This window comes from Sinocyclocheilus anshuiensis, unplaced genomic scaffold (genome assembly GCF_001515605.1).
Source record: "Sinocyclocheilus anshuiensis isolate Anshui unplaced genomic scaffold, SAMN03320099.WGS_v1.1 scaffold1154, whole genome shotgun sequence".
NCBI classification, from domain to species: domain Eukaryota; kingdom Metazoa; phylum Chordata; class Actinopteri; order Cypriniformes; family Cyprinidae; genus Sinocyclocheilus; species Sinocyclocheilus anshuiensis.
In genome coordinates this window covers 1017049-1039182 of record NW_015542345.1, presented here as the reverse complement: position 1 = coordinate 1039182, position 22134 = coordinate 1017049, and the positions used below count along the sequence as shown (strand labels likewise).

At 36.2% G+C, this 22134-nt stretch overlaps 5 protein-coding genes across 7 annotated transcripts in view; 1 reads left to right on the top strand and 4 right to left on the bottom strand.

Annotated features, from left to right (window-relative positions):
* ugt1b1 (UDP glucuronosyltransferase 1 family, polypeptide B1) overlaps positions 1-1079 on the top strand; it is a 13023-nt gene extending 11944 nt beyond the window's left edge. For both annotated transcript variants that reach the window (XM_016489823.1, XM_016489822.1), the window contains exon 5: positions 45-1079. In XM_016489823.1, coding sequence (XP_016345309.1) covers positions 45-324 — 280 coding nt within the window. In that variant the 3' untranslated portion in view covers positions 325-1079. The remainder of the gene's footprint in view (positions 1-44) is intronic.
* A 1721-nt stretch (positions 1080-2800) lies between these two features.
* On the bottom strand, positions 2801-7842 carry cflara (CASP8 and FADD-like apoptosis regulator a). Of its 2 annotated transcripts, none has more exons than XM_016489824.1 (11): positions 7663-7842; positions 6692-6765; positions 6019-6593; positions 5691-5796; positions 5453-5588; positions 5082-5128; positions 4891-4954; positions 4724-4776; positions 4517-4595; positions 3647-4163; positions 2801-2985 (listed from the first exon to the last, which is right to left on the bottom strand). In XM_016489824.1, exons 3-11 carry the CDS (start codon positions 6372-6374, stop codon positions 2859-2861), a joined length of 1485 nt encoding a protein of 494 aa, XP_016345310.1. In that variant the 5' UTR covers positions 6375-6593; positions 6692-6765; positions 7663-7842; the 3' UTR covers positions 2801-2858. The 2 variants fall into 2 exon arrangements, with proteins under 2 accessions (XP_016345310.1, XP_016345311.1); XM_016489825.1 differs by lacking the exon at positions 7663-7842 and adding an exon at positions 6922-7143.
* Positions 7843-10865: 3023 nt separating this feature from the next.
* Positions 10866-12610, bottom strand: LOC107691371 (transmembrane protein 169-like). Its single transcript, XM_016489943.1, has 2 exons — positions 12598-12610; positions 10866-11773 (listed from the first exon to the last, which is right to left on the bottom strand). Exons 1-2 carry the CDS (start codon positions 12608-12610, stop codon positions 11139-11141), a joined length of 648 nt encoding a protein of 215 aa, XP_016345429.1. The 3' UTR covers positions 10866-11138.
* LOC107691393 (transmembrane protein 169-like) lies at positions 12511-15237 on the bottom strand. Its single transcript, XM_016489961.1, has 3 exons — positions 14975-15237; positions 14521-14807; positions 12511-13418 (listed from the first exon to the last, which is right to left on the bottom strand). The coding sequence occupies exons 2-3, from the start codon at positions 14756-14758 to the stop codon at positions 12784-12786; spliced, it is 873 nt and encodes a 290-aa protein (XP_016345447.1). The 5' UTR covers positions 14759-14807; positions 14975-15237; the 3' UTR covers positions 12511-12783.
* A 2145-nt stretch (positions 15238-17382) lies between these two features.
* pecr (peroxisomal trans-2-enoyl-CoA reductase) lies at positions 17383-21558 on the bottom strand. The gene is made up of 8 exons (XM_016489960.1): positions 21423-21558; positions 20405-20538; positions 20052-20217; positions 19797-19878; positions 19594-19690; positions 19115-19225; positions 17923-18034; positions 17383-17804 (listed from the first exon to the last, which is right to left on the bottom strand). The coding sequence occupies exons 1-8, from the start codon at positions 21532-21534 to the stop codon at positions 17719-17721; spliced, it is 900 nt and encodes a 299-aa protein (XP_016345446.1). The 5' UTR covers positions 21535-21558; the 3' UTR covers positions 17383-17718.
* Between the last annotated feature and the right edge of the window lie 576 nt (positions 21559-22134).

The window sequence follows — 22134 nt, the reverse complement described above, 5'->3', positions numbered from 1 at the left end:
ACTCTTTCATAACCTCAATGCATTTCTTTTGCTGTGTTCTGCAGCTATAAGCAAAGAATGGAGAAGCTGTCGGCCATACACAATGACCGTCCCATGCAGCCCCTGGATCTTGCAGTCTACTGGACAGAGTTTGTTATGAGACACAAAGGGGCAGACCACCTGAGACCTGCTGCTCATGACCTGAACTGGCTTCAATACCACAGTCTAGATGTGATTGGCTTCCTGCTTTTTATTGTGCTGATTATAACTCTAGCAACATTTAAATGCTGTGCACTTTGCTGGAGACGCTGTTGTAGAAAATCGCAGAAGAGGAAGGAAGACTGATCATATAGAGATTAAAAAGTGGTATTGCTTATAAAAGCACACATTTTCCACATCTACCGCTTCATTTCACGTTTTCAGAAGAAAAGTTATTTTCGTCACCTGACAACTGAGCCAGTAAAGTCTCTTAAAAAGCCGCAGTTTTGTAAAGTGGGAGCACACATCAAGATTTTGAAGCCGTTTCACCTGTAAAGATTTTGTTTCTTAAGATATTAGTTTTACATGCTTTCGTTTTGATATCACTGACCACTGTTCAGTGTTCATCTAAAACTGTAAGCCACCAGCATTTTTTTTTAATAATTCAATGCAAACCACTGTAAGCTAAACAGACTGCAGGTTCTATCTCTCATAATCAACAGGAATTCTCTGTTCAAAAAAAAATTATCCTAATTAACCCTAATCTGGGAAGATGGACTGTTTAATATGACACAAATGAAAGGTTGTGAAAGAGAAATATAAGCTTGTCTAATTTTAATAACCAATGTTTTCTGTATTTTTTAAATACAAGGTCCAATAACAGTGTTTTCAATTTCCATGCTTCATCGACCTTATGATCAACATCAAGGCATTCAGCATTTTTTTAATATGAACTGAATTGCATTTTCCCTGTAATTTCCCTATTAAGTTTTTCTTTAATTTCACTCCTAAATGACCACCAATCAATTTTTGTATAAACAGCAAATTGTTGTTGTGCACTTGTAGCCATGATCTGAAAAATCACACTCTAAACTTGAACAAATAAAATTCTAAAATATGAATACAGCAATGCTTTTTTTGTTTATGAAATACAGCTAAATCAATCTCTTTTCTCACACAAGATACAAAACATTTTATAATTTTTTTGATTAGTTGAAAAACTTGCGTCACAAGGGTTTTCAAACTCAAACTCAAATTGTAGTTACACTTCTACAAACTGGGAAAGAACGGTAAAGCCCAAAATAAGTTTCATTTCTAAGTAGAGCTATATGGGGCTGTGCAAGAGAAAACAGATCTTATTGTTGAACAAAGTCTCATTCTGCTGTATTTGTAGTGTCATTGTTTACAATGTAACTTTTTGTATATTCACACAAAGTAAAATTCAAAACCTGGTCTTCCACAAGAAAAGATGTACTGTATTGCAAGTCACTATTACTAACACTTTCTTACAATTTACTGTTTTACCGACCCCTGGTGGAGTGAAAAATGTATGACGGCAAATTTATGCCAAAAAGAACGGAACGCACGCCGTTTTATCATCCCAATAATTCGAATCTTTTCAATGTATACACTCAAAAAATTCGTTGACTCACTCTTTTTGCAGGTTATTGTTTTTAATGCAAGTAGGTGGTGAAGGGTAACTCAATATAGCGCGATTAAATTATTGAAGGAAAAAAATACAAAGCGCAAAGTAGATTTATAGCATTTTTATTCATAATACTTTCTCTACACATCCCATGCTGCAACATGTAATGCACTTTAGAGATATTTTCATACTGGTCACTGTTTTCATATTCTGTTAATTCATTTTATAATCTGCTAATATAAGGCATCCAGTAATCAGTTTGTAATTAAGTCTCTGAAGGGAGAAGAAATTAATTATGTGAATATGATAAGTTATTTAAATGACAATTAGATATAGGCCTATGCTTAAATAGTTTAACATTACAGTTGTGCTACAATCTGGTTTGATATATATTACAATTTACAAATTCTACATATGTACTAAAAATTCTACATATCTACTAAAAACTGATCAGATCAGCCCAAATTTAATCATCACTTCACATCAACTTTTAAAGCCTATGGTCTACTCTATGGTAATAATATACAGTACCTAGAACATCAAAACTATCAGACAATAAGGATATATTTGTTATAATGAGTATATGCATTATTATCGATGTGTATATAGTTTTATATAGAAGAGAAGTGGATTTTAAGTGGATTACTGAACAAGATACTCATATTAAAAATGCATTCAGTGTACACATGATTAATACTACAGCATGATGTAACTAGATATTTAGCACATGTAAATGAATTGTCATGACAAAGAGGATGGGGTCTGGTCTGGTTCCTCCCAAAGATTCTGCTCTTTACCAAAACAACTCACAGAGTTGCTTTCCTTGCACCATTCATCTTTGCCTTGCAACTTTGGAGGATTAAGTCATGTTTTTTTGGCAAGCTGCACTGAGACGTATGTATTTTCAAAAGCGCTATACAAATAAACTTCACTTAGCTGGACTAATGACTGAAGGTATTCTTAAATTAATTAGCGAGGCACTAGCACTGTGACTGCAATAGAGAACTTTGTATTAGCTGCCACAGGAGGTGAAGATACACAAATAAATATATATAATAATATACAAATACATAAAACACAATGATATTTTACCAGATATTATGGCAGTATTCAGCTATGCTCAGATTATTCATCCACTATATGGACAATATTTCCATTCTAAAAAACAAGTTTAGGGTGTGTGTGTGTAAGAGAGACAGAAAAGAAAAAGAGAGAAAAAAAAAAGTAGTTTGTGTTGTGATGCACACATTAATTGTTACAAGTAAAGTTTCTTGCGTAGTGTGTGAGAGAGTTGAAGGTGGTACTCATTCTCAGGATTTTGTTGATTGTGACTAAACACGTTTCTGTTCACCTCTGCCATGATGTCCAATAAAAGCATCTTTCTGCAAATTAAAACAAACAAACATACATAAATATGGATATTTTATTTACAGACTTTTATTTTCTGAGAACTCAACTGCAAAAGCTGAAAACGATTTAGCATATACACTTTTTACAGCTACTTAAGCGTTAAATGTCAGGTCACAAGCAATAATAAATAAAAGCCAAAATTATCTAAATTTCGTTATATATTCCGCAGGAGGGCGGGTGTGGAGATGTGGTGCTCCTGTGCGACATCTAGTGGTTGAAAAATCGTATATCGCACCTTTAACATGCACAAAGAATGAACAATACATCTATAGCATTTATTAATCTTAGTTAAATTTCAACATTTACTAAAATGCATGCATTTTATCTGTATATGCATTTAGCATTAATGCACTGTGAACTAACGAACAATGAACAACTGTATTTTTATTAACAAACAATAAGATTACTAAACGTTGTAAAAACATATTGCTCACTGTTGGTTCATGTCAATGAATACCTAAATGCTAAAAAAATAAGATCTTTAAAAAGTGTTGTAAAGTCAATGTTCAGCCTTTTCTATGTGAATAAAGTACTACTGCAAGAAAATGTATTGTTCATAAAATTGCATGATTTAAAATATTTGCATTGACCACTATTAAATTAAGCACTTTCCATCAGAAACAGTGCCCATACCTCTGACATCCCTTCAGAAAGGCAGAATTTAATGCATGCAGGTAAACCGACTGGTGGCCAGACCCTTCCAGCAGCTTCGCCTCTGCTCTGCACACACTCCAAAGGACATCTGCGGACACTGGGATAGTCCTTGCATTCGCACATAGCCTCCTAGGATAGTGGCATGCTGGCGCATCTGTCTCAAGGTATTCATCATCCATTGAGGGGGTATTTGGGACTTCTGTGGTCCTGTAGATCTGGGTAAAGAAGAGTTTGGGTTTACCGCAAAGAGAGGGACACTGGATTGGGCTGAAAAGCTGCCCGAGATCCTCCAGCCTGATGCCAAGGCTGCTAGAGTCTGTAGCCAACAGATGAGTGTCCGTTCCCCTGCTGATGATGCAGCAGACAAAGCGATTGACCCCCTGAAGGATCCTGTTGCGGGTCAGGTCTTCCAAGACCTTCTGGGTTTCTTTTAGACCCAAGAGAGAGTGAAAAATTACCTTGAAACCCAGACACTCGAATGTCCGATTCATCATCTCTGAAAGGACACAACATAGAGGTTTAGATGCAGATGTTTTATTGTAGCACATTAAAGAGCTACAAATTGTGTTCTCTATTAACCATACTTTATCTCAATTTGTAATTAAAGGGAAAAAACTAAATGCTATGATGAAAATTATGACTTTCTTTAGAAAGTCATGGGTGGACAATGGGAGTTTTTAAAAATGTGATCATGAAGGTTTTTTTCTCTCTCAAAAATTATGACATCATTGTGGTTGCAAATAAATTTCCCCCCACAAAACCAAGGTCAAAACAGACCATGTTTGTTATTGAACTCTTAATACACACTCTATATGACACTTTCATTTTGATACATTATGACACACTTGCCTCCATCCAAGCCAACACAGTCAATAATCACACACAGACCCCTCTGCTCAGGATTCATTTCATACTGCTCCATCAAAGCCTAGCAGACATACAGACAGTGGGAGGAATGTCTTATAACCTACTCATAAATAAAATAACCATCAGAAAAGATGATAGACTTTGCCATGATTACTATTTACAGTATTATTTAAGATGCTAATTTCTTGCCTGTCGATGTTGTGTCCCTGTTTCAGGTACTGAAAGCTTCAAATTTTGAAACTCTAGAAAAAGACCATGTGCAAGTCTTTAATGTTATTCATAGGTAGACAAATATATATATAAAAAGTGTTTGTATGTTTTATATATATATATATATATATAAAACAAACATTCACCTTGAGAAAAGCATAGTGTTTGTTTCACTTGTTGAACAGAAGGCTGATGTTGCACAGGGGCGAACTAAAATGAAGGAATAGAGAGAAACATTTTTACAATAATTAGTAAAAATGTACCCATCATGCAACATACTGTATTCTACTATATCTATTCAATACAGAAATTTATTTCCTTAAAATGCATGTCTTACCTTAAAGGATTTATGAACTTTAGGAACTGCACATGGTACATTCTGACCTGAAATGGTTATAAAATTCATTATCTAGATTTAATTATGTATTATTAATTATTTACTAATTATTTGATTTAAATATTTTCCATTCAAGCTTCTTAACTGGTGCTGGTGCCAAACTTTGTGACAGTAAGACATGTTTGTTTTGGCAGGTAAAATCAAGCATTGCACTACGGATATTGATGTACGTAACAAAACGGCAGAATGAATGTATACATAATCAAAGGCTGCACCCAGTCTTCGCGTAAAATGTATCTCCTGTGTAATTCCCCTACTGACAAGCAATTCAAGCAACAACCAAAAGAAAAGTGATCTCAGAAACGACTGACCTCTATTCTTGTAGGCCTGAATCCTTTTGACAAGGTCCTTTCTGTTAATGTTTCTCAAACACTGTTCAAGCAGGTCTAGCTTATCACATGATACTTCATCTAACTTCTCCAACTCCACTACCACATCTAGAAAGCTCTATGAGAAATCAGATGAAATGAAACGAACATGAAATAAAAATGCACATTACATAAACCCATCTGAAACAGAAAAATTGTACATTTTGGTCTTTTGTCTTACAGTAGCTCTAGCCACTCTTTCTTTGGGCAGGGTACTGCTCAGGAGAAATATAAGAGATTGTAACTCCTCATTCCTCAGGTTTTCGCTCACATCTGCCATTAGAACCCTGTATAAAAGAGACCAATTCAAAATACACAGACTTGTGTGGGTGAAAATAAAATTCACGGGTATTTCTGCTTGGGTTTTTCCACAAGAGAGTGCTCTAATAACCCCAAAAACATAAACGTCAGACTCTAAAATAAGGCTTTTCATTACCATAAATATTAGTTTCACCACATGGGTTGTGAAAATATCTTAGACACTGAGATATGCTATTAGCATAAATTACCTGTAATCTGAGAGGACAGCGCCCTTCTTCAGAATTCCTTCTACCTGTTGTCTGTTGGTACCAAAAACTTTCTTTAGGATATCAAAGCGCTTCATTCGGAACATGAGCTCAATCAGCAGGGCATCACCAGCCTGAGCTTGACCTGCTTGAGCTTGTGCCTGTTTGGCAAATGCCAACAAAGCTCCTCTTAAATCTTCCACGCAGATGTTGTTGAACAAATCTGTACAAAGGTACAGTAGGGTTTTACACTCCTCTTTTTCAAGAGATGCAGTCACATTGTTGACCATGTTAGAAAATCCATCTGCCATTTCACTGTATGACCCTGTACAGATGCTGTAGGTTATAGTTTGGGTCATTTTAAAAGGTGGGAGTGTGGAATTTTATTATGCATTTTAAACATCTATTTGTTTACTTATGAGTCTAGTCAGGAAAAAGTGGGAAAAATTAACTATTTGTCTTTTTTTTTTTTTTTAATTATTGAATGAAAATTGCATTTATCATGATAGTGAGAAAAATCCACTGTAGCCTCATTCATCACATTCTTGTAGAAATCAATAGCCACTTTGGATTTACACCTGTAAAGGGCAAAGCACACACACAACATTAATTTTTTTTCTCTCTCTCTCACAATCAGTGTGAACAAATGGAGGACAACTGCAAGGGCCAGACATACCTTCAACGTCCTTAATTTAGAGAGCCAAAAGTTTTGTTGGTGTTGCCTGCAGACAGGCTCATCTCCTGGTGACACTAAATACAAAAAAATGTGGCATGTAAAGATAATGCGATTTCATAACCAAACTATGCCTTTGATAGATAGCAAGTAGGCTACCTGGATATCCTCAAGAAATACATAGTGCATTTAAAAATCTACATAAACTGTATGTTACATTAGGGTGGACTTACTTTCTTGGGATTTATTTTGCATTTTGGACAACATAATTCACGACTTTTGCGTACAGATTCTTGGAATTTATATTAGCCTAGTATTTCAAAAGCGAAACAAGCCTTAAGAATTCAAGGGGAATCCCGTGAAGAACTCGGTCCCATTGTTAACCTTCCCACGGGATCTAATCACATAACTTGGATCATGTTCATGAGCGAAGAGAACCCACGCAAATTTCTATCGTGCTTTATAGGATAGAGATTCTTGGAACTTTTCAAAGAATCAGTTTCAAAACAGCTCGAGCGATTCGTTTACACTGTGAAAAAAGTTCAACCGATTCCGAATCGCTAAAAAGATCCGTCTCAAAAGAACGATTCGAACTAAAAGATGTCTTTTGATTAAACGACACGTGTCCAAAGCTTTACGTGCCCATTTAACGTTAGTGACGTGCGCATAGTTAAATGCCAACAATCTGTAACCACCGATAAAATAAGATAGATATAGCCTATTCAAAAAGCACAAACTACGCCACTTCGTAACGACAAATGAACTGATGTGATGCGTCAAATATACATAGCCTATTCTGATTTTAAAACTAGATCAAATTACCTTTGACTGACTGGCTGAATGACCTGACTGTGTAACTACGTATTTTATGGAAATGGTATGAAAATCTAATATTATAAACAAACATTGAAGTTAAACGATTACAAAATTAGTAAATATACAATTACAACAGAATGCAAGATATAAAGTATTACCGTTGACGTTGTGTGGCTTCATCTCTCCGACGGACGTCAAAACGCAAAAAAGCGAAAACGAAAGTAACTGACCGAGTCACACAAACAAACCACGCCTCAAAGGGGGATTCTCTAGGGGTAGGGTCAGATAATCACTCGCGCTTACTCATTCTAAAGACTATTGACTTTCCGTTACACTTAATTAGTGGCGATTCTGTTACAGACCGGTTGAATTAAGGAGGGACAAGGGAGGGACTGCTTGTTGACAAGCCGCGATGATAACATTTTTTAAAAAGGTTCGGTAATTATATAACACTTATGGCACACCTTTTAGTTTGTGGGGAGCTGCATAAACTTTGAAAGTCTGAAAGGTCTAACTTTTTTTACGGTGGAAAAACTATATCATTGATAGAACAAACGAAATATTATTTATTATAAACGGTTGAAAAAAAAAAACACCAAGTGCATACTTGTGAAAACAAAACATGACAGTTCATGCTGTAAAAACAGTTTGTGCTTAGAAACCATGTTTACAGATAAACAGGAGACAATATTTCATGTCATTCAAGTGTTGTTTGTGTAACAGTTGTAAGGCTGGCCTAACTGCGGGAAAAAAACAGGTCAAGGTCTTGTAATATGAGCAGAGAGATGAGTGCTGGAAAAGTCCCAAAAGATTAACAAAAAGCAATAATCTCTTGTGCAACAGACTGAAACAATAATTACAATTACTAATTTGAAAAGGCGGTTTACATCAAAGCTGCTCATTTGCAGATACAATACAATTTGAGCTTTTAATAACTGCATAAATGCAAAATTATAATAGTACAACCCTTTTTGTCTTTACATATTTGTGAACATATTCCAAATGATTCCGATCAAACGCATATATCTCTGCTAAGATATTTGGTCATTTACAGGGTTCCCACACTTTTTGTGAGACATGTTTATATAAACTTTGATTCAGACCAAATTTTTTAATGAATAATGAATCATTCCTTTGTGACTCAAAAGAATGATTCTCACAAATTAGGAGCATTTTTTAGTGAAGGAAGTCTTCATAGCTAGAAAAGTGTATAGCCTATTCACTACAGAAGTTTTTTTTAATGAATTCTTATGATTTTTCCAGGCCAGGAAAACCAAAATCCTGATTTTCCTGGCCAGGACTATATAACTCAATAGTCTTTGGGAAAACACAATTGTAACATTTCAGTTACCATGGGAAGCCTGTATTTAGTAATGTTACAATACAACAGTATGCCTAGATAAACAACAGATAAAATGATGATGGTATATGAGGATGAGATGAGTGCTATACTTCATACCTCAGAGCTGAACTCTCTTGGATTTTGAGTTTTTGAGGTGCAATATGAGAACCAGACACCACCCCATCTGAAATAGATGTATCATCCAATAATCTGTGAATTTCCTCATAAGAGGTTTTTGAAATGTAAGATGACAACTTCTGGGACAACTGAGCCATTATCCTTAATGTGTGTAAAACGGTTTTTAATGGCTGACATCCTTGTTGAACACTATTATAGCACCATTATTGTTACACCTGTGGAAATACAAAGCACCACACTATTTCAAACGCTAACACAACAATTCAGTGATTTGGGACATATCCATACTTGGATATGAACAGAATATAAAAAAGAAAAGTATACAAAGTGTAAAATGTTGCTGTTTCTTAGTGGTTGATTCAAGTGAAAGTATCGGTCAAACTAAGAGAGGAAACATTATCTGCTTATCAAGTATCATCAAAGAGTGTGTAATGTGTGTAAAGCAGGCCAAAGGTAAATATGTAGCATACGTCTGATTACACAGAGAGTACATGATAAACTCTCTAAAGATGAAAGGCATTTCCTTCTCATTTCTTAAGCATGTTTATCTAATGAGTTTCAGGCTCAGATTATTTATGGTCACTGCTGTACATAAAAACATTTAATAATTTGATGCTACTCTTCTGCATAGAGGAATCTGATGCTTTGAAGTATAAAGTTGCCTTTAATCACCATATCAGAGCTGACTGACTAAGATTACTGATCAAGTCCTACAATATATATCTGGAAAAAATGTAGTCTAAGTAAGGAGCATATCTGCCATACCGTTATTGTCTTTGGATAAAATCTGGAAGTATGAAACTTCCGACCAAATTGAACTTGAGTGCCCTGAATATAAATCATTACTGCAGGCTGACCATAGTGATTCAGATTAAGGCTGCAGTTCTAATCACATTTACACAGTTTTTATATTTAATAAACTTATATCAGAAAACCTCTTTAGTGAATTACTTATGTTCTAAAACTAAAAATTAGCTTTTGGATATCATCATGAGTAACTGCATCAACATTATTGTTTTTGTCATTCATTTGTATAGCATAGATTAAAATCCATTATTTCCTATTTTAAATGTGATATGGAAAGATAATGTGCTGAATTCTCTGAGTAACTTGGCCCTATATTTCAGTTTTTGTAAAATTTTACAATAAATAGCCAAAACGCAAAGTGTTTCAGACTAGGCTAATTCATGGATGATTCCATAGCAATGTGTACAAATCAATAAAACTGTGCAAAATAAAAGGAGAAGCTCACCCAAATATATACATTTTGTCACAACTTATTCACACTCATGTCGTTCCAAAACGTACTTTCTTCGGTAATGTAAGTTTTTATTTTTGGAACAACAGAAGGGTGAGTAAATCATGGCAGAATTGTTATCTTTGAGTGAATTATCCCTTAAAAGGTTAGTTCACCCAAAAATGAAAATTCTGTCAAATTACTCACCCTCATGTCGTTCCAAACCCGTAAGACCTTCGTTCATCTTCCGAAAAACACAAATTAAGATATTTTCAATAAAATCTGAGAGCTCTCTGGCCCTTCGTAGACAGCAATGCAGCTGCAATGTTCCCAGACCCAGAAACGTACAAGGACATCGGTAAAATAGTCCATGTGACATCAGTGGTTCAACCGTAATTTTACCAAGCTATGAGAATACTTTTTGCGCACAAAGAAAACAATAATAACAATTTATTCAACAATTCTTCTCCCTGAGTTACTGTCTTCCGCCATTTTGGCGAGTACCCCAGAACGTAATCAGCGCTGTTTACATTCAGCATGCGTGCGCTGTCTACTGAACGTAAACAACCCTGAAAAAATATCTTAATTTGTGTTCCGAAGATGAACGAAGGTCTTACAGGTTTGGAACGACATGAGGGTGAGTAATTAATGACAGAATTTTCATTTTTGGGTGAACTAACCCTTTAATATGAATGCTCAGGCTTGAAAACAAGTTAAATGCTGTCAAAAACCATTTTGACTCATTTTTATGTTGAAAAGAAAAATCTTAAAACTTCAAGTTGACTGAAAAGTCTGAAGACATATCCTGTCCAAGTCAAAATGATCTTCTTCAGCATGCCACAGATGCCATTGACAGAACTTAACTTGTATTAACCAAAAACATTCCTTAAATCCAAAAGTTATTCCATCCATCAAGTTCACAAAGTAGAAGTGTGCTCAACATCTTCCATCCTCTTCCCCTGGAGGGTCCCGGACAGAGTGTCAGAGTCCAGCAGCTCAACTACATTATACGGGGCACAGTCCTCCAGCCCCAGCTTACCACACATCCACCCACAGAAGCCCTTCTCCAGGTCCCTCACCGCCAACCACCATTCTCCAAAAACCCAGGACAGCTGGGTCACGGCAGCGTACACCCCCATACAGACACACAACGTCATAATCAGCACGGGATATAGCAGAATGAGCAAGGGACACACCGTGATCTTGTGCAGAAAGCTGCGTTCCTCATTGTAAACCAGGAAAACGTTGTACCAGGTGAGCGTCCCGTAGTAAAACGATGTGATGAAGGAGAGAAGGAAGATGAACGGCGAGCAGGAAAGGCTCCAGAGGAGAACATGAGGGCCCTGACTGACCCCCAGCGCACAGGGATTTTGCTTGGCTTCCGCGACCCCGTCACACTCTGCATCTAGACGCTCTTTGGAGCGCGCCATGTCTCTCAGCTCTTTGTCAGTAAGCGTCATATAGATGTCTACCATTTGGCCTTTCCGCTTTCCCCGTGTGATGGTGCCAGTCAAGGTCACAAAACGGCTGTCAGGAAGGATATCCTCTTCTTCTGTGAATGAAAGATAAATATTGAGAAGGATATTGCATGAACAACAAATTATTATAAATAAATCTGTCAGTTATATGGGAAAGAGGAAATGGACTGGAATTGGAATGAACATTGGAATGTGTGCAGTCCTTGCCAGCAGACACAAAAAAATGCCTTGAATTAATTAATTACTAATTACAAAAAACGAGCACTTATTTCACAACTAATACTGTACTATATTTCATTTGTATTTATTATTATATAGAATGTATTAAAAAGGGTTAGTTCACCCAAAAATGAAAATTCTGTCAAATTACTCACCCTCATGTCGTTCCAAACCCGTAAGACCTTCGTTCATCTTCCGAAAAACACAAATTAAGATATTTTCAATAAAATCTGAGAGCTCTCTGGCCCTTCGTAGACAGCAATGCAGCTGCAATGTTCCCAGACCCAGAAACGTACAAGGACATCGGTAAAATAGTCCATGTGACATCAGTGGTTCAACCGTAATTTTACCAAGCTATGAGAATACTTTTTGCGCACAAAGAAAACAATAATAACAATTTATTCAACAATTCTTCTCCCTGAGTTACTGTCTTCCGCCATTTTGGCGAGTACCCCAGAACGTAATCAGCGCTGTTTACATTCAGCATGCGTGCGCTGTCTACTGAACGTAAACAACCCTGAAAAAATATCTTAATTTGTGTTCCGAAGATGAACGAAGGTCTTACAGGTTTGGAACGACATGAGGGTGAGTAATTAATGACAGAATTTTCATTTTTGGGTGAACTAACCCTTTAATATGAATGCTCAGGCTTGAAAACAAGTTAAATGCTGTCAAAAACCATTTTGACTCATTTTTATGTTGAAAAGAAAAATCTTAAAACTTCAAGTTGACTGAAAAGTCTGAAGACATATCCTGTCCAAGTCAAAATGATCTTCTTCAGCATGCCACAGATGCCATTGACAGAACTTAACTTGTATTAACCAAAAACATTCCTTAAATCCAAAAGTTATTCCATCCATCAAGTTCACAAAGTAGAAGTGTGCTCAACATCTTCCATCCTCTTCCCCTGGAGGGTCCCGGACAGAGTGTCAGAGTCCAGCAGCTCAACTACATTATACGGGGCACAGTCCTCCAGCCCCAGCTTACCACACATCCACCCACAGAAGCCCTTCTCCAGGTCCCTCACCGCCAACCACCATTCTCCAAAAACCCAGGACAGCTGGGTCACGGCAGCGTACACCCCCATACAGACACACAACGTCATAATCAGCACGGGATATAGCAGAATGAGCAAGGGACACACCGTGATCTTGTGCAGAAAGCTGCGTTCCTCATTGTAAACCAGGAAAACGTTGTACCAGGTGAGCGTCCCGTAGTAAAACGATGTGATGAAGGAGAGAAGGAAGATGAACGGCGAGCAGGAAAGGCTCCAGAGGAGAACATGAGGGCCCTGACTGACCCCCAGCGCACAGGGATTTTGCTTGGCTTCCGCGACCCCGTCACACTCTGCATCTAGACGCTCTTTGGAGCGCGCCATGTCTCTCAGCTCTTTGTCAGTAAGCGTCATATAGATGTCTACCATTTGGCCTTTCCGCTTTCCCCGTGTGATGGTGCCAGTCAAGGTCACAAAACGGCTGTCAGGAAGGATATCCTCTTCTTCTGTGAATGAAAGATAAATATTGAGAAGGATATTGCATGAACAACAAATTATTATAAATAAATCTGTCAGTTATATGGGAAAGAGGAAATGGACTGGAATTGGAATGAACATTGGAATGTGTGCAGTCCTTGCCAGCAGACACAAAAAAATGCCTTGAATTAATTAATTACTAATTACTTTTACCAATGAAGGGCTATTAGTTTGGGATTGGTACAATTTTTATTTATTTTTTAAACAAGTCTATTATGCTCACCATTAATTTGATAAAAATACAATAAAACAGTACTATTGTGAAATATTATTATAATTTAAAATAATTTTTATATTTATTAATGTGATGGCAAAGCAGAATTTTTATGATCCTTCAGAAATCATTCTAATATACTGATTTGGTGCTTAAGAAACATTTATTATCAATGTGTTGAGTAAAACTGTTGGGCTGCTTAATATTTGTGTGGAAACTGTGATACTTTTTTCAGGATTCTTTGATGAATAGAAGTTTAAATGAACAGCATTAATTTAAAATAGAAATCTTTTGTAAAATTTGAATTGTATTATACCCTTGCTGATAAAAGTATTACTTTATTTCAATAAAATAAAATAAAATAAATAATTACTAGTACATAAATAGTACATTAAAATGTACTAATGTTTCTAATTTTCAAGACACCTTTACTAGGACTACACTCTAAAAAATGCTGGGTTAAATACAACGCAGTGCTGGGTTTGTCCCTATTTAACCCAGCACTGCGTTGTATTTAACCCAGCAATTTTTTAGAGTGTAGAAATTTACAAATATATTATTCCCTGATGTTGCAAGATTTTCTGGAAGAAAAATCTATCACCCAGAAGACTGTAAAACAATATCTAGATAACTGACATAAAATGATCAACAAGTATAAAACATACAAGATAATATCATGTCAAATTTAATATGAGAGGACAATTACTCATGGTCTCAATCTGGTGTGTTCTGGATAGAAAGCACAGGTGGTATGGAGCTGGTGGCATCATTACAGTAAGCAAACAAAAGATGAATTTCACTGTACATGAACAAACATCACAACACAATGAGTTCACCCCCAGATATCATATTTTCACCTTCATCAAGTGGAGGACTAAAGGCTCCATCCACATCCGCCGAGGTTCCCTCCCCAGCATCCTCAACCTCCAGGTCAGAGCGGTAGATGATCTCTTTCTTTTTCTTTTTCTTCTTCCTCCTGGTGGTGGTTTCCTCCTCCTCAGCTGACCTCTCAAGCATGTTCACTGGGGTCTCCTCTGTCTCAATCACTCCCTCCAGCTCCAAACCAGTGAGGTCTCCAGATGCCCCTTCTCTCATGACTATGAACCCTGCGAGATTCCTATATGATGTCTGTTTACAGCTCCTTCTAGAAGGAGAGAAAAAAAATCACAATCGTCTATTATACGTTACTTTGTTTTGCATTACATTGCAACACATCGCATTTTAGGACCTGGCACTGTCTCAAGACACACCCCACGCTTACTATCTGCTGTAGATTTAAACAATACAAATGTGAGAATGCACAGTCCTTACCTCGAATAAATGCATGTAGAAGAGGTCGCTTGCGTATTTAGTTTATCCTTTGCAAGTGCTCACCACGTGTAACATTTTGGCGCTGGGTTTATTTTTTCGGACAGTACCACACCGAGGACAACACATCCCCCTCGCGCCGCTAATGCCATTGTTTGGCCAATCACCGGCTTGCGCGCAGCGCTCAGTGCGCATGCTCGCTTTCTGCGGCGCTCTGCCTAGCAACCGGTGCTCTGCTGAGCCTCAATTTTTAAATGAGTTCTGAGTAAAATGCCAGAAAAAAGCGATTAATCATCTATTCCCCCCTGCCACTGAACTACAACATGATAATAATAATAATTTTAATAAAAGTATGATTTTATATTTTAACTCAAGCAAAAAGAACCGCACTGCCATGTTTGAAAATCACTCATTCATAATTTCACCACTGGTAATTAATTAATTAAAAAAAAAAAAAGTAATTTTCTAGTAATCTTTTGAAATATCCCTTCAGCTCAGGGGCATCGGACAGGGGGCAATAGAGGAACTGAGTAACAGGTGTCCCCGTAATGATATACTGATAATCTATAACATCAACATGACAAAATTAAATAGATATATAGTTATATACTATGGTACTAGGAATAATTTTCGCAAGACTCAATTTTACAACTGTAAAAAAGTGAAATGTTCCTTATTTGTCTAGCAGCTTGTGTCCTCCCATGTTAGGTCCCCCTATCAAAAAGGGAAATGGTTTGGTCTTGTAGTCCAGTTTGTGGCGCAGAAAAGGAGTCTCGCACTGCAAAACAGAACGTGATTTTGCGATTGCGATCCCCCAACCAAAGCACAATGGCGCTGTATGTTAGTGCGCTGCCCACAAGGCTATCGCCGCTGACCTGATATACCATTTTATAGGCATATTAATTTCCAAAGAAGTTATAATAATGCAACGGCTTACAAGTTGTTACAACAGAGAATGTATTTTTTAAACAATACATTACATGTTTGTAATCTCATGGTGACAGCTGATAAATGTTTTTTTGTTTTTAGAAATCTTACAATTACAAATGCTATATTCACAATATCATACTATTACGTGTTTACACTGATTAAACACAGTTCTATTTACACAGAACTATTAGAGTTCAATTGTGCAATGATAATGAAATTCAGTGAGCATCACAAAGGCCACAGTCAAGATGTGTTAAAAATTCCCAGCAAAAAAACATTTGTGGTCCACCCACACTGTGATGAAGAGCAGCTGTTTGACAGTCTAGACTTGTTTTGTTATGATTCACAGCTTGGATTTGGTCATGTCCATGATTTCTCTCAGTATGTCTGTATTTTCTCCCTCTGGGGCTGGAGGCCAGGCTGTGTGATCTGATTAGAGAGACAAAGTGAAACAGAAACATACTCAAATAGTAAGAGTAAACGTCCGTCCTAATTTCGAAACAATAATAGCGTGTCTTATGCCGTCATCTGACTAGAAAATGGGTACCTGGTATTTCCCAAACAGAGTGGTAGAGGCTCTGTCCTGCATCGACTTTCAGGGTTGCTCCAGTAATGTAGCTGGCAGCCGGGGACAGCAAGAAACATACAGCAGGCGATATCTGACGCAATTCAAGTAAATATTTTCATCTCATGTTATTTAAACACTAATTTTGTCATTCTGTATAGTGTATATATAGTCATACATATAGCCAGAGCTGGGTAGGAACTGATTACATGTAATCTGGATTACATAATCAGATTCCAAAAATTAAGTACTTGTAATTAGATTACATTTTAAAATACTTGTAATTAGTTACTTTATTTATTACATGATTACATATTATTAACACAACAGCAATACTGATCCACTTGAATTCCTCTATTTCATTTTTTAAATGTTCCTTTCTAAAATAGCCTACTGCTTATATACACTCAGAAAGTCTTCAGCTTTGTGGACATTCACACAAAGACCAGTCATTAGTCAGGTGGCTACACAGCATGTGATTGCTGGATTTACAAAAATAATTTCAGGTTTAAAAAGTGTTTCAACATTGCATCAACTAATGATGAACACATAATTGAGGTTATTTAACCATGTGTTACTACGGCTTTGGAAGGCTTTTGTCTTTCGAACACATTAGACTGCACAAATTCATGTTATTCGTCATTTAAACAGTATCACATTTGCATGTTCATGGTTCTCTGAGGTTGATTAATGGTCACATGACATGCAGGTAAACAAATAAAATGTTTCATTTTTTTAGTAAGTGTTTTATGTTGATTGATGTTATTTTGAAATGACTTATTTTAATTGTACATTTTTATGATTTAAATATTAGCTTGTCATTAAACGCTGCCCACAAGGCTATCGCCGCTGACCTGATATACCATTTTATAGGCATATTAATTTCCAAAGAAGTTATAATAATGCAACGGCTTACAAGTTGTTACAACAGAGAATGTATTTTTTAAACAATACATTACATGTTTGTAATCTCATGGTGACAGCTGATAAATGTTTTTTTGTTTTTAGAAATCTTACAATTACAAATGCTATATTCACAATATCATACTATTACGTGTTTACACTGATTAAACACAGTTCTATTTACACAGAACTATTAGAGTTCAATTGTGCAATGATAATGAAATTCAGTGAGCATCACAAAGGCCACAGTCAAGATGTGTTAAAAATTCCCAGCAAAAAAACATTTGTGGTCCACCCACACTGTGAAGAAGAGCAGCTGTTTGACAGTCTAGACTTGTTTTGTTATGATTCACAGCTTGGATTTGGTCATGTCCATGATTTCTCTCAGTATGTCTGTATTTTCTCCCTCTGGGGCTGGAGGCCAGGCTGTGTGATCTGATTAGAGAGACAAAGTGAAACAGAAACATACTCAAATAGTAAGAGTAAACGTCCGTCCTAATTTCGAAACAATAATAGCGTGTCTTATGCCGTCATCTGACTAGAAAATGGGTACCTGGTATTTCCCAAACAGAGTGGTAGAGGCTCTGTCCTGCATCGACTTTCAGGGTTGCTCCAGTAATGTAGCTGGCAGCCGGGGACAGCAAGAAACATACAGCAGGCGATATCTGACGCAATTCAAGTAAATATTTTCATCTCATGTTATTTAAACACTAATTTTGTCATTCTGTATAGTGTATATATAGTCATACATATAGCCAGAGCTGGGTAGGAACTGATTACATGTAATCTGGATTACATAATCAGATTCCAAAAATTAAGTACTTGTAATTAGATTACATTTTAAAATACTTGTAATTAGTTACTTTATTTATTACATGATTACATATTATTAACACAACAGCAATACTGATCCACTTGAATTCCTCTATTTCATTTTTTAAATGTTCCTTTCTAAAATAGCCTACTGCTTATATACACTCAGAAAGTCTTCAGCTTTGTGGACATTCACACAAAGACCAGTCATTAGTCAGGTGGCTACACAGCATGTGATTGCTGGATTTACAAAAATAATTTCAGGTTTAAAAAGTGTTTCAACATTGCATCAACTAATGATGAACACATAATTGAGGTTATTTAACCATGTGTTACTACGGCTTTGGAAGGCTTTTGTCTTTCGAACACATTAGACTGCACAAATTCATGTTATTCGTCATTTAAACAGTATCACATTTGCATGTTCATGGTTCTCTGAGGTTGATTAATGGTCACATGACATGCAGGTAAACAAATAAAATGTTTCATTTTTTTAGTAAGTGTTTTATGTTGATTGATGTTATTTTGAAATGACTTATTTTAATTGTACATTTTTATGATTTAAATATTAGCTTGTCATTAAACTCACAAACCCCCTGCAGTTCCTTTACGAACCCCAGTTTGGGAAATCTTGACATAATGGAATGTTTATTGCACTTCATGTTGTTAATTACAACAAATGGAATATATTTTCTTACTCTTTGCATTGTATTTTTCATCAATATGGCACAAGATGATCCTATTTAAATCAATGTGATGAATGATCAGGTCAAAAGTAATCAAAAAGTAGTCTGATTGTATTATCTAAAATGTAAATGTAATGGATTACGTTACTAACTACAATTTTTGTCATGTAATTTGGCAATTTGTACAGCTATAATTATAATATATAATATTTTAAAATGTCAACATTATAATAGGTTATATGATACCTCCTCAGGAACACCGAGTCTTTTAGCCGGACTGAATGGCACTGACATCTTAAACATTGTTGGGCCAATTTCTTTGTAGTTTTCCATTGCAGTTTTGGAGATGATAGTTCCCTGCATTCAATAAACACAAAACAAATGCACATGCACTGTTTATGTGGTATAAGACCAAGTGGAAGTTTACACTGAATTGTTGTGAACATTGTAGTTAAATTAGAATTACATTACAGATAATAAACACATGCCTTTTTAGCAAAAACTTATTTGAGGCTATAATACTATGGAAACATTTTCATGCAAGGCTATTTTTCCACAGTTCATTTGCTTATATTGACATTTTCATTTTATCCAAAGCACCATGCAAATGAGGAACATACTGTAAATCAAACATTCATATCAACCCGTTTTTTCAACGTCCCTGAGTAGGGAGCACTATTCAAATACAACACATGCTTTTAAATTGTTTCTAAACTGGCACTAACCGGAGCCACAGAGTTGATCCGGACCCCATTGTCAGCCCACTCAATGGCCAGGCTCTTGGTCAGGTTGTCCACCGCTGCTCTGGCCGCTCCTGTGTGCCTGTCATAAAAATGTTTTAACAAATTAAAAAAGAGGATTTAACCAGCCAAACAATGCAAAGTAATACACAATATTTTTTATTATATTGTTATAATGTCCAACTCACGCCATTCCAGGAAAACCCTTCCACATGTCTGCAATGATGTTCACAATTGCACCTCCATGATCTTTCATCCATGCATTGTATGCTATGAATTAAGAGCAAAAATTGCTCTTAAGTAGCCTTTGAATTTGTTATGCAGAATTGTCAACATGTCATTTCAGAAATAAAGTTTACAATTTGCACATTACGATCAAAACAAACAGCAGATAAACTGCTAAACTGTATGTCTCGCATTTCACATTGCCATTTATGCCAAACCTTCTTTGCAGCATAAGAACGTTCCGTTGAGGTTAGTGTCAATCACAGCTTTCCAGCCTTTTGCACTCATCAAGTTCACTGGGCTGGAAAACTGCCCACCTCCATTATTCACCAAAAAGTCAATCCTCCCATGAAGCTTCAGAGTGGAGGCCATCAGGTTCTTCACCTGTTAAGAACGGGAGCTAAATAATCACACCACATTATAATCCAGACCTACAGTATACTGTTATTACCTATAAACCGGGATTTTCCAGCTGGAGAAACCAGTCCAAAATTAACATGCTAAAAACAAAGACTATTTTACACGCTTCTCTGGCATAAAGGTATAAAATACAGGTTTATGAGACTGTCACCTCTTCTTCATTTCGGATGTTGCACTGTATAAGGGTCACTTTAGCCGGACTGGATGGGGGGATTTTCTGCGTCAGCTCTTCAGCTGCTGACTCCAGACGCTCAAGCTTCCTGGATGATATGACCACACTGCAACCTACAACATTAGTGATATTTGAGACTCTAGATTTTTGTATATACTATTCATTGAGTTTTATTTAATAGTTTAAGTGGAAGACATTTATTTAATAGTTAAGGAAAAACTATGGAAGCCCATTTCTGCTACTGAATAAAAAACAAAGCAAGGTAATTAAGCTTTTTAACTCACAATTCTGAGATATAAACAGAAAAAGGAAAAAATGGAAGAATTGCGAGTTTATATCTCGTAATTCTGACTTTATCGGATATATACGTTTTTTTCTCGCAATTGTGAGTTTACATCTTGCAATTCTAAGAAAAAAAGCCAGAATTGCGAGATGTAAACTCACAATTGCGAGAAAAAAGGTCAGAATTGTGAGATAAAAAGTCGCAATTACCTTTTTTTTTAGTTTTTATTTAGCAACAGAAATGGGCTTCCATAAACAAACAAAAAAAACACTTCAGACAAACCTTTTTTTTTCTCTTTCAAACCTTTTTTTTTTTTTTTTTGGCTGTTGATTGTATTTTTTTTTTATTTATGGAGTGATTAAAAACTATTTAAAAAATAATGTAAAAAAACTTTAATATATTAACAAAATAAAAGAAGAATAACTGACCTGGAAATATATTAAAATTAATGAATATTTAATTAGACAGTGCCTCATTTGCATATTTCAACGTAACAGAAACGGAAATCATAATCTAAAAACATCAAATATATTGCATTGGTATGAATTAAATATGTTATTACTAATATGTGATATGTAAAATGTGAAAATGAATATTTTATAAATTATTGACTGATTGCTTTGTGTGTTGCTCAATATCTGGACTAAAGTTCACTGCAGTCCTGATCTAAATACAAAGTCAAATCCATCATTAAAACTTCCAGTAAATGCATACCTAACTGTAAGAGCTCAGAAGTAATAGCTTTTCCTATCCCAGTCCCGCCTCCCGTCACGATTGCAACTTTGTAATTGAAAAGACCTGCTTTAAAAACACTGGACGCAGCCATGTCTGTGACGATACGGACTGTGAAGCAAGAGTCTGTAAAAATATTTTAACATAAAAGTCTGTTTCCGGTTGTGTTGGTACAGCTTCCTGTTCTATGCACGATAATTTTACGTGCGCTCTGAGCTCTAAATGATGAATATTTGCGTTTCATTATTATAATAGCAAATTATTACTAATACATTTTGTACATTTTCCTAAAACAAAAACACCTAAGCAATAATGCAGGGGTGTGGACTCGAGTCACTTGACTCCAGACTTGACTCGGACTCGAGTCCCAAATTTGATGACTTGCGACTCGACTCGAAATAATTAAAGAAGACTTGAGACTCGACTTAGACTTTGACAGCAATGACTCGAGACTTGACTTGGACTTGAGCCCTGTGACTCAGAAAGACTTTATGATCAGATCAGAGTCGTTAGGCGCGTCCCTGCAGCGTTGCGCTTGACTGGCAATAAGCCAGATACTGCGTTCATGGAGCGCTGGATAGGCTATTATAAATTACTGGAGTAATAGCATAACTTACGACAAAAGAGAACAGAGATAATTAAAATAACAAATGACATGATTCGTCTAGTATCGATCTCCGCTCGTGAAAAGCGC

Coding starts and splice junctions, on each gene's coding strand:
- LOC107691393 (XM_016489961.1), bottom strand. CDS start 14,758: ATGAGAGAAGGGGCATCTGGAGACCTCACTGGTTTGGAGCTGGAGGGA. Junction 13,419..14,520: donor TAGTCCTCCACTTGATGAAG/GTGAAAATATGA, acceptor TTTCATTCACAG/AAGAAGAGGATATCCTTCCT.
- pecr (XM_016489960.1), bottom strand. CDS start 21,534: ATGGCTGCGTCCAGTGTTTTTAAAGCAGGTCTTTTCAATTACAAAGTT. Junction 19,691..19,796: donor AAGGGTTTTCCTGGAATGGC/GTGAGTTGGACA, acceptor TTTTTATGACAG/GCACACAGGAGCGGCCAGAG. Junction 18,035..19,114: donor GACTCGGTGTTCCTGAGGAG/GTATCATATAAC, acceptor GAATTGCGTCAG/ATATCGCCTGCTGTATGTTT.
- cflara (XM_016489824.1), bottom strand. CDS start 6,374: ATGACCCAAACTATAACCTACAGCATCTGTACAGGGTCATACAGTGAA. Junction 4,955..5,081: donor AAGTTCATAAATCCTTTAAG/GTAAGACATGCA, acceptor CCTTCATTTTAG/TTCGCCCCTGTGCAACATCA. Junction 2,986..3,646: donor TTTCTGAAGGGATGTCAGAG/GTATGGGCACTG, acceptor TTTAATTTGCAG/AAAGATGCTTTTATTGGACA.